Source organism: Mastigoproctus giganteus, chromosome 5 (assembly GCF_048544385.1).
Source record: "Mastigoproctus giganteus isolate SK-2022 chromosome 5, ASM4854438v1, whole genome shotgun sequence".
NCBI lineage: Eukaryota > Metazoa > Arthropoda > Arachnida > Uropygi > Thelyphonidae > Mastigoproctus > Mastigoproctus giganteus.
The window spans coordinates 28,787,087-28,801,543 of NC_143579.1; the positions used below are offsets into that span (position 1 = coordinate 28,787,087).

The 14,457-nt window shown below is 35.4% G+C and overlaps 1 protein-coding gene across 1 annotated transcript in view; it reads left to right on the forward strand.

The window, feature by feature from the left end:
• The first annotated feature begins 2,997 nt into the window (after positions 1-2,997).
• Impbeta11 (importin beta11) overlaps positions 2,998-14,457 on the forward strand; it is a 257,037-nt gene continuing 245,577 nt past the window's right edge. Inside the window, exon 1 of the mRNA XM_090373121.1 lies at positions 2,998-3,227. Within this exon, the coding sequence (XP_090229247.1) occupies positions 3,084-3,227 (144 nt within the window). The 5' untranslated portion in view covers positions 2,998-3,083. The remainder of the gene's footprint in view (positions 3,228-14,457) is intronic.

Sequence of the window (14,457 nt, forward strand, 5' to 3'; positions counted from 1 at the left end):
CTCTGGTCGATTTGCCTGTTTGGCTGAACGAAAAAACCCCAGCTTCTGAGGGGAAAAACCTTGCTATCTATGCCTGAGACCGACTAACTCAGCCATGGAGTGAAAAAAGCCCAATAAATTTAAGCCTCTCTTCATTCCTTCTTTGCCCTCACCAATCTTGTTGCCCTTCTCTGTACACGCTCAAGCAAATCTACATCCTTCCTAAAATGAGGCCTCCAGACCTGTAGGCAGTACTCAAGGCATGGCCTGACCATTGCATCATACAGATGGACAATCACCTCCTTTTTCCTGCTAGCAAAATTCCTATATATCATTGACAAAACCCCATGACCTGCCCTGGCAGCCTGACTGCATTGCTCAGAAAACTTCATGTCTTACTGCACAATTACTCCTAGGTCTTTTTCATTTTCTACCACCTTAAGTGTAGTACCACACAGTTGGTACATTTCTCTGGGGTTACGTTTACTCATATGCAGTACTTTGCATTTGTCAAGGTTAAACTTCAGTTGCCACTTCTTAGCCCATCTGCCCAAATTATCTAAATCCTTTTGCTGTAGCACACTGCCATTACTGTCATTAACAACCCTATCAACTTTTGTATCATCTGCAAACTTCGACACCAAGCCTGATATACCTTTAACAATATCATTGATAAATATACAAAACAACAGAGGACCCAACACCGAACCCTGTGGGACTCCACTAATAATATTAGTCCAAGAAGAGCAGCACCCATTAATTACCACTCTCTGTCTTCTCCCACTCATCCATTCTTTTATCCATTGTAGCAATTTACCCTTAATACCATTCTGCTCAAATTTGTACAGTAGTCTCCCATGCACAACAATGTCAAAAGCTTTTCTGAAATCCAAATATATGATGTCAAAATTATTTTTTGCATCCGGTTCCTTTGTAATCGCATCATATCATTCAATCAAATTTGTCAGACAAGTCTTTCCCTTAAAAAAACCCATGCTGTGTCTGAATTATTGCTGCAGTCTTGTCTAGATGATCCTGCAATGCATCTTTAACCAGTGACTCCATTATTTTACCCGGCACAGAAGTTAAACTAACTGGGCTGTAATTACTCGTGTCACCCTTCGATCCCCCTTTGTGAATTGGGGATACATTGGCACATCTGCAGTCCGTGGGGACCTCCCCTGAGTCCAAGGACGCTCTCATAATTATGGTAAGGGTTTGCTTAGTTGCTTTGCCGCCTCCTTTAATATAACTGGATAGATCCCATCCACCACAGATGCCTTTCTTATGTTTAACTTCAACTATTTCTCCTCCACTTTGCTCTTAGTTATTACAAAATCATTAAGCACCCTACTACAATTTGATAACCTTCTGCTATTTTTAAACCTTAATAATTCCTCATGTGTGAATGTAGATGCAAAATACTCATTCAGTTTGTTTGCTATCTGAGCAGGATTATCAACAGTCGAACCATCGATATCAAGTGGACCAATCAGATTCATCCCCTTCCTTTTAGAGTTTATATAAGTAAAGAAATCCTTGCTGTTTTTCTTAGCATCTTTTGCCAAAGATTTCTCGTAATCTGCCTTCGCTTGCCTAATCTTCTTTGTGACTTCATTACAGACTAGCTTATATCTGCCATAGGCTTCTGAGTCGCTTGATAATTTATATGCATCCCATGCATTTTTCTTCTCTATCACGAGTCTCATTAGTTCATTTGATAACCATTTAGGCCTAAACTTTGAACAATATTTCTTAATAGTTATGAAACTTTTAGTAGCATCCACGATTAATTCCTTGAATGCTTCCCACTTAGAATTTACTGTTGGTAACATCGTCAGTTGATCCACTGTACAGAATTTAAAAAACTGTCTGAGACCACTGTGCTCACCTTTACGGAACCAAAAATCCTTTCTTTTATCCCTGATGGTAATTATATCTTTAAGTAAATCCACATCAGTACACTGTGTTATTGAGAGGTTCAGGTTCGTTATCAAAGATGGCTCAACGACATTCACTAGGTGGTGTTTAGCGGATGTTTTCCAATTAGTTTTCAATTAGAAAGCCAATTAGTTTTTCTATCCTTCTTTAGCACGATTGAAACAAAACAATTGTAAATTGTACTGGCGATGTTGAGAGATACGCTAGTGCCATACTTTGCTTTAAGTGTTTCAGAGTGACCACAGGCTTATATGTTTGCACTGGTTGATTTGCTGCATGTCGTGCGTGCTAAAATCCCCGGAATAAGCTACGGGTGAAACCCTGCTCTCTCCGCATGAGATCAGCCAACTACAGCCTCGATTGAAGAGGACTTTAGAAATTCCCCAACCTGAATCTGAACCTCTCCAACCCAGTGGAGAGACGACAATGTACGACTAAGCTAAAACGGAGAACACGCTATTTGAACACAATATACTGTGGGTATGTGAGCTCGGGAAACCCCTAAAAAAATAAAGAAAAGAAGTACATACGAATGCCATCGCTGTAGAAGAGTGGTGAGAATCACTGTCTTTCGCTGCTGCGCGGAAGAGGTTTCGGTTCGAATCCCGTCAAAGATTCGCAGAATTTTATGGAAATTTTCAGGCCAAGTTAGACGTGCTCCGGCAACGGTAGCTCTTTCTTTCTTTCTTTTCTTTTTTTTTTTTTTGGATAATTTGAAAATTAATGTGTTTTTTGTTTTGCAAAAACATTCAAACTAAGCGAAAAACAAGCAATTTACAGACGCCATATGTTGTGGGTTATTAACTTTGGCTTCAGGATCCCTCAATATGAGGAGAAAAAATAGTATAAAAATACTTATTTACATACCACTTTAACTTTATAACACGAACAACAAACAAATTGGAAAATTCAATTTGAGAAATATAAAATAAAAAAAAAAGGTGTTTTGAATTTTAATTGTTATCAACAGAACAGCTATGTAAATTTGGTATTAGCATTACTTTTTGACGCATTTAAAATCTCATTTTGAGACTACTTGTATGTATCTATCATGGCGGCCTCCAAGAAAAACGTGAATTTATGGTGGTAGTAATAGATTTTCAACAGATGCATTCCGAATACTTGTATTTAATTTGAAAAGCACAATTACAATTATTTACCCGATGAAAGTAAATATGGAGATATGTAATCTAGTGGTTTTAGATGTATTATCAAAAGCAGCTAGTCAAAATGCAGAATTGTTGAAACCTGCCGAACAGCAGCTGAAAGCTTGGGAGACAGAACCAGGATTTTATTCTACGTTATTGGTATGTAAGCAATTCTGTTTTGGCTTGTTACATAACTACCATTTAATTGTAACAAGTATGATAAACTTCTGATTTCAGAAATAAAGTAACAAATGTCGTCGTTCCATTGAGTTTGTGATGAGCAGCATTATGTTACTTATTTGACATTTATAAATAATTATCATCAAATTGGTTTAATTAAATTATATTGCGTTTTGCTTGATGAGAATCAATGAGAATATAGTATTATTATTATGGGAAAACGAATTGGATTGTTAAACTTAAAATGTGGGAATTTTCGTGCTAGAATTTTAAAGGAATGTCGTTGAAGTAAAAATTGATTTTGACAGTTATGCCTGTGATATATGGATTTTTTCCTGATAATCGATTTGAAGAATGTGTTAATGTAATATAAATGTACAAAACAAACTTAGGAACTTAGATGACATTGGCCAATTTTCTACATTACTAAAGTTTCTTAATATGAGAATTAAGAAAAACTTTATTATTATTATTGTATATATATGAGAATAATTCTAAAATGTTATTAACTGCACAGTTGAGGGTTTAAGATATTATTAATTTTGTTTATTATTATAAAATAGTGTTTTAATAATGGTGGCATAATTAACTATGGGATTAGTTACAGATATTTACTTGACAAAATCCTCAGCCCCCCCCCCCCTTCGATGGCCTTGTGTCGTTAACCTCTATACCAACAACAACCTCCCTTTGATGGAATAACTTTTTATATTTAGAAGCAGAGCAATTTATTTATGTGTAATTATTATAGTCGAGATTGTTTTCTGCACGAATAGATGATTTTTAATTTCCCAGGCAGAAATGTTACTTAGTGTTCTTTTTTTTTTTAAAGTAGAGATATAGAATATTTTATAGTTAGTAGGAACATATTTACTTTTTTTTTTTTAATGAAACCCCCAAACACGAGAGGTATTAGAACCTATAGTACTTAGTACCGTTCTTGGGTTGGAGGTTGTGAAGACTTAGTTGCTGAATAAAGGAAGGAATTCAAAATGTAAAAGATGATAGTTGTTATGAAAAGTTATTTTCATCTTATTCAGCCATTCAATTTATTTTTATTATTTAGATTTAACCAGATGACATTTTTTAAAAATGATAATGAACTCTTGTCATAACACAGCATTTGTTTAATTTAAACCTGCTTCAGGAATGATTACATATTTCGGGTTAGAAACCTTAAATTGTATATTTAATAAGATTTTGCAATTATTTTTAGATATAAAATAATTTATATTATTTTAATAAAAACATTCCAATTCTCTAACTTGAGTTAGTGGAACAGTTTATTAAAATAGGTTTATTTTAAATGTGCTGCTCACATTGGCACTACTCTGATGCTCCCATAATTGTAGTACTGTTACTTTATGTAAGATAACTCATTCTTAATGTTTTAATATTTTCAGTTTTTGTAAGTTCTCAGAATGCCTTTTACTTGTGTTTTGTATAGTGCAAATTCTTTGTCTGTTACCCTCCCTCCCAATTTTTTAGGCTATATATGGTCTAGCTCTCTTCACGGCTATTGTCATTCCTTTACAGCACTAAAGCAGATGGAACCATGTGCTCTTGGTGTGTAGTGCTGATTTAGTTTGTTTGATATATCAATTAAAGTGAACTTTGATGATATTCAGAATAAATAGAAACTTGCGATTAGTCCCTAAGAATTGCAATAATTAATTAGTTAATGTAAACAGAAATTTTTACTTTTTTACAAAGAAAGTAAAAGACTGATAATGAACATTAATTTTTCAGCAAATCTCCATGCCCTGATGACATTTCTCCTATAAACCATAAAACCAATTATCCAGAGTTAATTTCTAGTCTGTCTAGAAAGTCTGTCATAAAGGAAACCCTCTGTTTCCTTACTCTCCCTCCCACATCAGTTATGGGAGAGGATATACTGATATACTTTTTATTTCTTAGTTTTATTATTTAACATTGGATAAGTGAAATAAAATAAATAAAAGACTGCTGTACAAACTGGAGCATTGTGGCATTAAGGGAAAGTTATTGCTATGGATAAAGAGATGGTTGAATGGGACAAGAGAGTCATTATTAGTGGATACTACTCTTTGTGGACTAATGTTATTAGTGGAGTCCCTGAGGGTTCAGTGCTATGTCCATTGCTGTTTTCAATATTTATTAATGATATTGATGAAGGTATATCAAGCTTATTGTCTATGTGTGCAGATGATACAAATGTTTTCATCATAGTTATCAACGTAAGTTACTGAAAAAAGATCTAGAAAAATTAGGTTGATGGGTTGAGAAATGGCAGTTGAAGTTTAACCTATGAGTAGCAGTAATTCCAGATTAAAATACCAACTGTGTGGTACTACACTCAGTGTAGTGAAAAATGAAAAACAATTGGGGGTGGGGGTAATTGTGCAGTTAGCTATGAAATTCTTTTACCAGTGCATACTGGCTGCCACAACAGCTCATTTTGTCAGTGATATACAGGAACTTTGCTAGCATGTATAAGGAGATGATTATTCCATTGTACAACTCCATTGTTAGGCTGCATCTTGAGTACTGTATATGTGTCTGGGGGCCTCATTTTAGTGAGTGGGAAACCCTCACCAATCTGATTAACATAAGACATTTTGATTTGTGCATTTCCTTAAATATTCAGCCTAAGAGAAAAGCAGGGCACTTGTGAGTTAGAAACACAAACACAGATCATTATCTATTGTGGAACATGGTTGCATTGTTAAAGCCTCTACAGTAAAACCTTGGGGATGGTGAGAAAATTTTGACAATTGGTTCATCAAGTGCTTAAGGTATATTTTAGAAGGGGAAATAATTTTGCTATTTTGTGTGATATAATACTTTATATCTTACCAAGAAAGGCTTCAGTTCCAAAAATTTGCAGCATCTGGAGACTAGGCACCTGCAAGATCTGACTGAGGTGTTGATGGCATTCTTCTTGCTGAGAATGCATAAATTCAAATAGAGGAAGGAGGATTACAGAATGATGTGTGGAAGTTTGTCTTCAGCCAGTGGGTGGTGATTGATGGAAAAACAAACTTCCATTTGTTGTTCAAGTGGATTGTTTGAATAAATTCAAAGAACTAGATAAATTTTTGTACGGGATGTACAGATAAGGTGGATAGTGTTTTTTTTTTTTTTTTTTTTTTTTTTGCTAATGCCCTATAACTTTTTTTCTTGCATCATTTGTCACTACTAATACTAAAACCTGTGGAGTAACTGAAGCTATTACATTAGATATTTTAGAGACATTTGAATGGTGTTTTTTTTTTTTGCATGGGGGTGGCTGCTTCTTTTCTGATCATACTTTCCAGGTCTGTTTTCTATATACTGTTTTTCTCTTGTATATCAACGGGATTTCCCGTTAACTGAAAATTCTATCCATAAGTTTGATGATCACTGGGTGCACTTGGAAAAAAAAAAAGACAATTAAAATGAAAAATTAAGGTATTCACATTACCACGTTATTGATACATAATACAAATTGGGAAAATATTAAACTATTTTGTAGTTAAGTAAGCTATTCACAAGTGTTGTTTTTTTTGTTTTTTTTTATATATATATATTTTGCATCTCGATAATAACAACTCGTGAGATAGCAAGGCTTTTGACACATCTTGGATATTACATTTCAGCTTATTAAAACTAATTCTGCATAAACAACCACAAGTGTGGTTGTTTATGCAGAATTAGTTTCGCAAATGCTGTGTGGGAAGTTGGGGGTGGGAGAACTTGATCATCTTTAACTTTTCTAAAACCAAATCCTATTTATATCAGATGAAAATGCTTATCTTCAGTAGCACATATACAGTTAAAATTCCCAAACAAATCCAGCAATCCCTTCTTATCTGAGACCAATTTTCTGACAGACTAGGAAAATTGGTGAATTGGAAAAGTTACTGGAGAATCAGCAAATTTTTGTTCTCTGGTTAACCATTTGTACATTAGCTATTTACTCAGAGCATTAAAATTGATTGTGAAGGCTGGAGATTTTAATCTCATTGGCATAAAAGTTTTTACTACTTCAGTCACATGGAAATTTGTTAGAAAGTCATTGGATCATCTACTGCTATTTCTGTATTGAATAATATTAGCAGTAGTTAGTAGCAAATACTGCAAGAAAGCAAGCTTATAAAGCATAAGCAAAAAAAAAAAAAAAACCTTCCCACATCACCTTTCCATCTCTTCTAATAATTTGTATAGTTTTTATTTGAATTTATTCAAATTATCTTCCACAACTGTAGATGGAAGTTGGTTCCAATAATCAACCACCTGTTGGTTGAAGGCAAACTTCCACACATCTGTTCTGCAACCATCCTTCCTCAGTTTGAATTTATGCACCCTCGTGGCTAGTTGGAGCGAGAGGAAAAATTCCATCAGCATTGAGCTTGCTCAATCCACTCAAAGCCTTAAAATGCCTTAATCATTTCATAGATGTCTAGGCTTCTGATGCTGCAATTTGCAGAATGGAAGCCTTCATTGGTAGGACCACTTTTTGTTCCCTTCAACAAGCTGATTGCCCTTCTCAGCACCCATTCCTCCAGACTTACATCCTTCCTAAAATGAGGCCTCCAGACCTGTATGCAGTACTCAAAATGTGGCCTGACTATTGCCTTGTACAATGGGATAATTACCTCCTTATCCCTGCAAGCAAAGTTCCTGTATATCATTGGCAAAACCCCATGAACTGTACTGATAGCCTGTCTGCACTGCTCAGAAAACTTCATAACTGACTGACTGCACAGTTACCCCCAGGTCTTTATTTCTACTAACTTGACTGTAATACCATACAATTAAAAATTAATCTGGGATTACTGCTACAGATATGCAATAACTTGCATTTGTCAATGTTAAACTTTAACTGCCATTTCTCACCCTATTTGCCTAATTTTTCTACATCCAGTTGCAGTAGCTTACCTTGATTACTGTCATTAACCACTCTGCTAACTTTTGTATAATCTGTAAACTTAGACATTAAGTCTGATATATCTTCATCAATATCATTTAATGAATTTGGAAAACAATGGGCGTAGCACTGAATGCTTGGAGACTCTGCTAATAATGTTAGTCCATGAAGAGCAGTGTCATTTAATGACCACTCTTGTGTTCTCCCACTCAACCATCCCTTTATGCATAGTAGTAACTTGCCTTTAATGCCACACTGCTCCAATTTATACAGTAGTCTTCAATGTGCAACAGTATCGAAAGCTTTCTTGAAATCCAAGTGTATGACATCAAAATTATTTTTTGCATCCAGTTCCTTTGTTACTGCATCATAGTATCGAGGCGCCTCCGTAGCCAGGTGGGAAGGAGCAGCAGTGCGTAGCACACGCTTCTTGATTAGACCGGGGTTCGAACCCGTCACCACCAAATACGGAGGATGCGGAAAGGTCAGGGAATGACCACCGCATATCCCGGAGCAATATAGCCTTAGTTGCTAATGCTCCAAAAACAAAAAAAAAAAAACAAAACAAAAAAACAATCATAGTATCGAATTAGATTTGTCAGGCAATATCCTCCCCTTAACAAATCCACGTTGTAATTACAGTATAATTGTATTCCTCTCTAGATGGTCCTGCATTACTTATTTAATGAGTGACTGCATTATTTTCCCTAGAACAGAATAGTTAAGCTAACAGGTCTGTAATTCCTTACCTCACCTTTTGATTCCTCTTTGTGAATTGAGGATATGTTTTTGACATGTCTAGTCCATAGGGCCTCTCCTGAATGCAAAGATGCTTTCATAATTTTGGCTAAGGGTTTGCTTACCTCCTTTCTTGTCTCCCTAAAAATAATTGGATAGATCCCATCAATCCTAGGCACCTTTTTTATGTTAAGCTTCAACAGTTTGTCTTCAACACTTCCCTCTTAGTTATCATAAATCATTTAGCTCCCTTTTAGATTTTTATGAACTTCTGGCATCCCACTCCCTAAAAAAACTCCTCATGCAGAAATATAAAATGCATATTCAATTTGCCAGTAATCTGAGTAGGATCATTAATAGTAAAACCATCAAGTGGACAAATGTTATTCAATCTTTTCCTTCTATTGTTAATATAAGTAAAGAAGTCTGCTGCTTTTCTTGGCATTCTTTGCCATAGATGTTTCATAATGTGCTTTAGCTTGTCCAACCTTCTTTGTGACTTGATTGCAAACTTGTTTATATCTACTATGAAATGAACTTCTCTTTAACCTGATAATTTATATCATCTGATGCATTTTCTTCTCTGCCAAAGTCTCAATAGTTCATCTGACATCCATTTAGGTCTATCCCTTGAATGGTATTTCTTACTGGGTATGAAAAGCCTAGTAGCTTCTGTGATTACTTCTCTCAATGTTTTAGAATTTGCTGTTGGTAACATCATCAGTTGGTCCCACTGCATAGAATTTAAAAACTTCCTAAGAGCATCTAATCACCCTTACAAAAGGAAAATTCCTTTCCTTTACCCTTGATGGTAGTTATTAGGGCTTACAATACCGGTATTTTGGTATTTTTAATTTATGAAACTGGGATACTGGTATTCCAAAAACAAATGTTTTTATCAATAAATTTTGATGACAATTAGGGGCGATAAGTTAAGGAAAAAAAAACAAGTACTGTAATTACTTGAATTCATGTTTTTAATAAACTTTTATTGCAATAATTAAATATTCTGAAAAAAATTAAAATACAGTTATTCTAAAAACAAAAAAAATACATATTGTTACTGCAAAGTTTAGTTATGTTTAAGCATCCACCCTACCTGTCCGAATAAAGTGAGCTCTTAAGAAACATAAGCAATCAATAGTATGATCGTTTAAAGTGGATGTAATTTTGGTACATATTTGATTAGTGGCAGAAAACGCCCTTTCGGATTCTATTCTGGTACTATTGTACCGAGATAATCGTAGACGATCTCAGTCCATATTTTCTAGACTTTGAACTTTTTTTAGCAAAAATAGTTTAAAGTATTTCATTAATTTCCGACTCAAGTTCATCTTTTAAAATCCCATTGGAGTCAGGCAATTTCTTATTTTGGAAAGAATTTGCAGAACAATGATATTCTGTTCCATGTTGGGCTTCCATGGTTGAATTATGTTCATCACTTTCTGAAGGAGAAAGATGTTTTATTAAGCGAAGTATAATTTTCACTATAGTATCTTTACTGAGTCTAGGAGAGAGCAAAGAGTGGGGGATAAAGAATTCTTGACATATATAAATGCAAAGAACAGAAGGACAAATCAGATTGGACCCTTATGTAATGGACGTGGGGATAATATTAGATAACATAGCTGAAGTTGCAGATGAATTCAACATTTACTTTGCATCGATATTTACATTAAAAAAACCCTTTGTGTCAATGAGATATTATGGAAGTGAAGTTGAAAAAAATGGAATTAATGAGGTTGAAATTTCAAATGATCATTTAATGAGGTTGAAATTTCAAATGATTATTTAATGAGAACTTTTGCACCTACAGGCAAGTAAGGCTCCTGCGGTTGATGGCATATACCCTGTAATCCTAAAGTAGGTGGCAGGTGAGTGCATTGAATCAGTGGACTCAGGAGAGATTCCGTTGGATTGGTGTTAATTGGAACATAAAGGCGATTCTAGGAGTGTAACGGGAAATTACCGACCGGCCAGTCTAACTTCAGTAGTAGGGAAAATCATGGAGGCAATGATCAAGGGTGGAATTCAGGATCATTTAGATGGAAATGGAATTCTGTAGGATACACAGCATGGTTTTGTAAAGGGAAAAGCATGTTTAACAGATGTGGTTAGCCACGTTGACAGGTCATTTGTGAGCTGGATTTAGGGAATAATTTCAACATTGTTTATTTGGATTTCAACAAAGCATTTGACTCAGTCCCACATGAGTGGTTACTTTATAAGTTGGAGCAGGCTGGAATCATAGGGAAAATCCTTAGATGAATAGTACGATGGTTTGAGGGCACCAGGCAGAGGGTTGTGATAAATGGTTATTCCTCAGATTGGGTTAATGTAAGTAGTGGGATTCCTCAAGGATCAGTATTGGGACCACTGTTGTTTTTGATTATCTTAAATGACATCTATGGAGGGTGTGAGGTCTAAACTTGCAGATGATGTAAAGATCAGTAGAGTAGTTAATGATAGCTGCCAAGCAGAGCTTCTTCAGAGTGACCTAGATAGACTTCCGGGATGGTCAGAAAAGTGGCAGCTATGCTTTAATTCAGCAAAATGCAATGTCTTACACCAGGGGAACAGCAACTCCAAAATAACTTATATACTTGGTGGAGTTGAACTAAAGTCAGTAGTGGGGGAACGGGACTTGGGAGTTACGATACGGTCAGACAGGAAGTTTTCCCAGAATTGTGGACAGGTTGCAATGTTGCATGTTGTCTTATCGATGATTTATCGAACATTTGTTAGTAGAGATAACAACGTCATAATCACATAAGGTGATTTTATAACCTTTATGTGATTAAATTATAAACAATTATTTTTTTAAAATTAGTACCGAAAAACCAGTATTTTTTGTATCAATACTGGTATTTCAATACCGGAAAAAAATGACTGGGATCCCAGTATTGTAAGCCCTAGTAGTTATGTCCTTAAGGAAATCCCACATAAGTACACTATTATCACTGTTACTCATGGGGTCTTTTACCTGTAGATTCTTAATGCATGAAGAATCTCTGCTGCTAATCTGATCAAGAGTATTGTTTCCTCTTTTTTGCCTCTTTAATATACTACCGTGATATCAGTAGTGGTAAATGATGGAACAAAGCAATAGTTAGTCTAGTTCCTCCTTGAAATTATTCAAGCTGTCCACTGCCACTACAACAGATAGAAATTTGTTCCAGTAATCAACCAACCGCTGGTTAAAGACAAACTTCTGCATATCTATTCTGCAACCATTCTTCCTCAGTTTGAATTTATATCCTCTCACGTGTGTGGACTGGGCAAGAGGAAGAATCCCATTAGCATTTAGCTTGCTCCATTCATTCAGAGCCTTAATCACCTCAATCAGACCACTTCCCCAGTGTCTAGTCTCCAGATGCTGCAATTTGCAGAAATGAAGCCTTTCGTGGTAAGAGCACCACTTTGTTACTCTCACCAAGCTTGTTGCCTTTCTCTGCCTTTTTCAGCTGCTCTACATCCTTCCTAAATAAGGCCTCCAGACTTGTATGCAGTACTTAAGGTGTTGTCTGACCATTGCCTTATACAATGGGATAATCACTTTCTTATCCCTTCTGCAAAATTCCTGTATATCATTGACAAAATTGGTCTGCACTGCTCAGAGAACTTCATATCTGACTGCACAATTACCTTTAGGTCTTTTTCATTTTCCATTACCTTGAATGCATTACCAAAGTCAGTATGTTATTCTGGGATTACTGCTATCCATATATGGTACTTTGCACGTGTGAAGGGTAAAAACTTCAGTTACCATTTCTCAGTTCATCTGCTTAATTTTTCTAGATCCTGTTGCAGTAGCATACCATAATTACTCATTAATCACCCAGCCAACCTTTGTATCATGTGCAAACTTGGACATTAACCCTGATATGGCTTCATTAATAAATATAGGAGACAACAGTGGGCTCAGCACTGAACTCTTGGATTCCACCACTAATAATGCTAGTCCATGAAGAGCTCAGCACTGAACCCTTGGATTCCACCACTAATAATGCTAGTCCTCTCTGCCTTCTCCTACTGTATCATTCTTTTATCCATAGCAGTAACTTGCCTTAATGCTATGATACCCCAATTTGTACAAGAAGTCTTTTATGTGCAACAGTATCAAAAGCTTTCCTGAAATCCAATTATATGATATCAGATTACTTTTTGTATCCAGTGAATTTGACTGCGTTGTAGTATCCAGTCGAATTGGTAATGATTACTCATTAAGATTTCCCCTTAACATACCTGTGGTGTGTCAGAAGTATAACTGCAGTCCTGTCTAGATAGTCCTGTGTTACTTCTTTAATGAGTGACTCCATTATTTTCCCTTGAACAGAAGTTAAGTAAACAGGTCTGTAATTACTTGTGTCACTGATCGATTCCTCTTTGTGAAATTGGGGGTACATTCGCACATCTCCAGTTCACGGGGACCTCTCCTGAATCCAAAGATGCTCTCATTATTATGGCTAAGGGTTCACTTACCTCCTTTGCTGCGTTAATATTCAGCAGTGCTCAAAAATATTGCATCACTTGGAAAATTTACCAAATTTCTGAAATTTGATAATATATCATATGTTTTGTTATAGCATTATCTATTGCATTTTCTATCTCTATTAAGCTCTCTTAGATGAAAATCCACAAAAGTCTTGCTAGTGTGTGAGTGACTAATCTATAAGTTCCAGTCAATATCTGGAATGTTAAAATCCCCCATTATAAAATATTCTGATTTACTGGCTCACTCTGTTTCTCTATACAAATAGTTGTTTGTTATACTCATCACAGTTATTCAGCCTATAATCCACTCTTACTCTGGTTTTTGTTTTACCAATTCTTATATCACATCAGATTGACTCAATGTTGCACTAGTCACCCATGTTGATTGGATGTGCTGCCTTAGATTTTATATCGTAACTAACAGCATAACCTCTCCTCCCATCCTATCCTGTCTGTCCTTTTTGTACACATTGTACTCCTCATATTCAAATTCTGCATCCCTTATGTCTGAGTGATATTGTGTCCGATATCCCTACAGTGATATTGTCTGATATCCCTCAAATTTATTTATTATCTCCCACTATTAGTGTACATGCACCTGTTTTTACTTTTAGCTATCCTAAAATAGCCCATGTATTTACCTGTTCCACAATGATTGAGAACTCAGAGTTTCAGGGTCTTGATTTCTACGTGAAGCATTGAGCTGACATAACTCATTCACTGAACACCAAACAACTTTTAGATTGTGATGTTTGCAAAAAACAAAAATCAATGTAACTTTTTTTCCATTTGTGCATTTCCTTAAATATTTAGCCTAAAAGAAAAGTAGAGGACTTGTGGTTTAGAAACACATATGCAAATTGTTATTTATTATGGAAAAGGTTGTGTTGTTAAAGAGATTCTACAGTAAACAGTAATAGGGAATGATTAAGAAATTTTGACAGTTGTTTCATCAAGTGTGCAAGGTATATTTTGGAAGGGGAAATAATTTTACTGTTTTGTGTGATATAATACTTTATACTGTGTGCTCTGCACTACCCTTTTTTATTATAGGATACATTTATATAATACTGTTTATAATGAGTT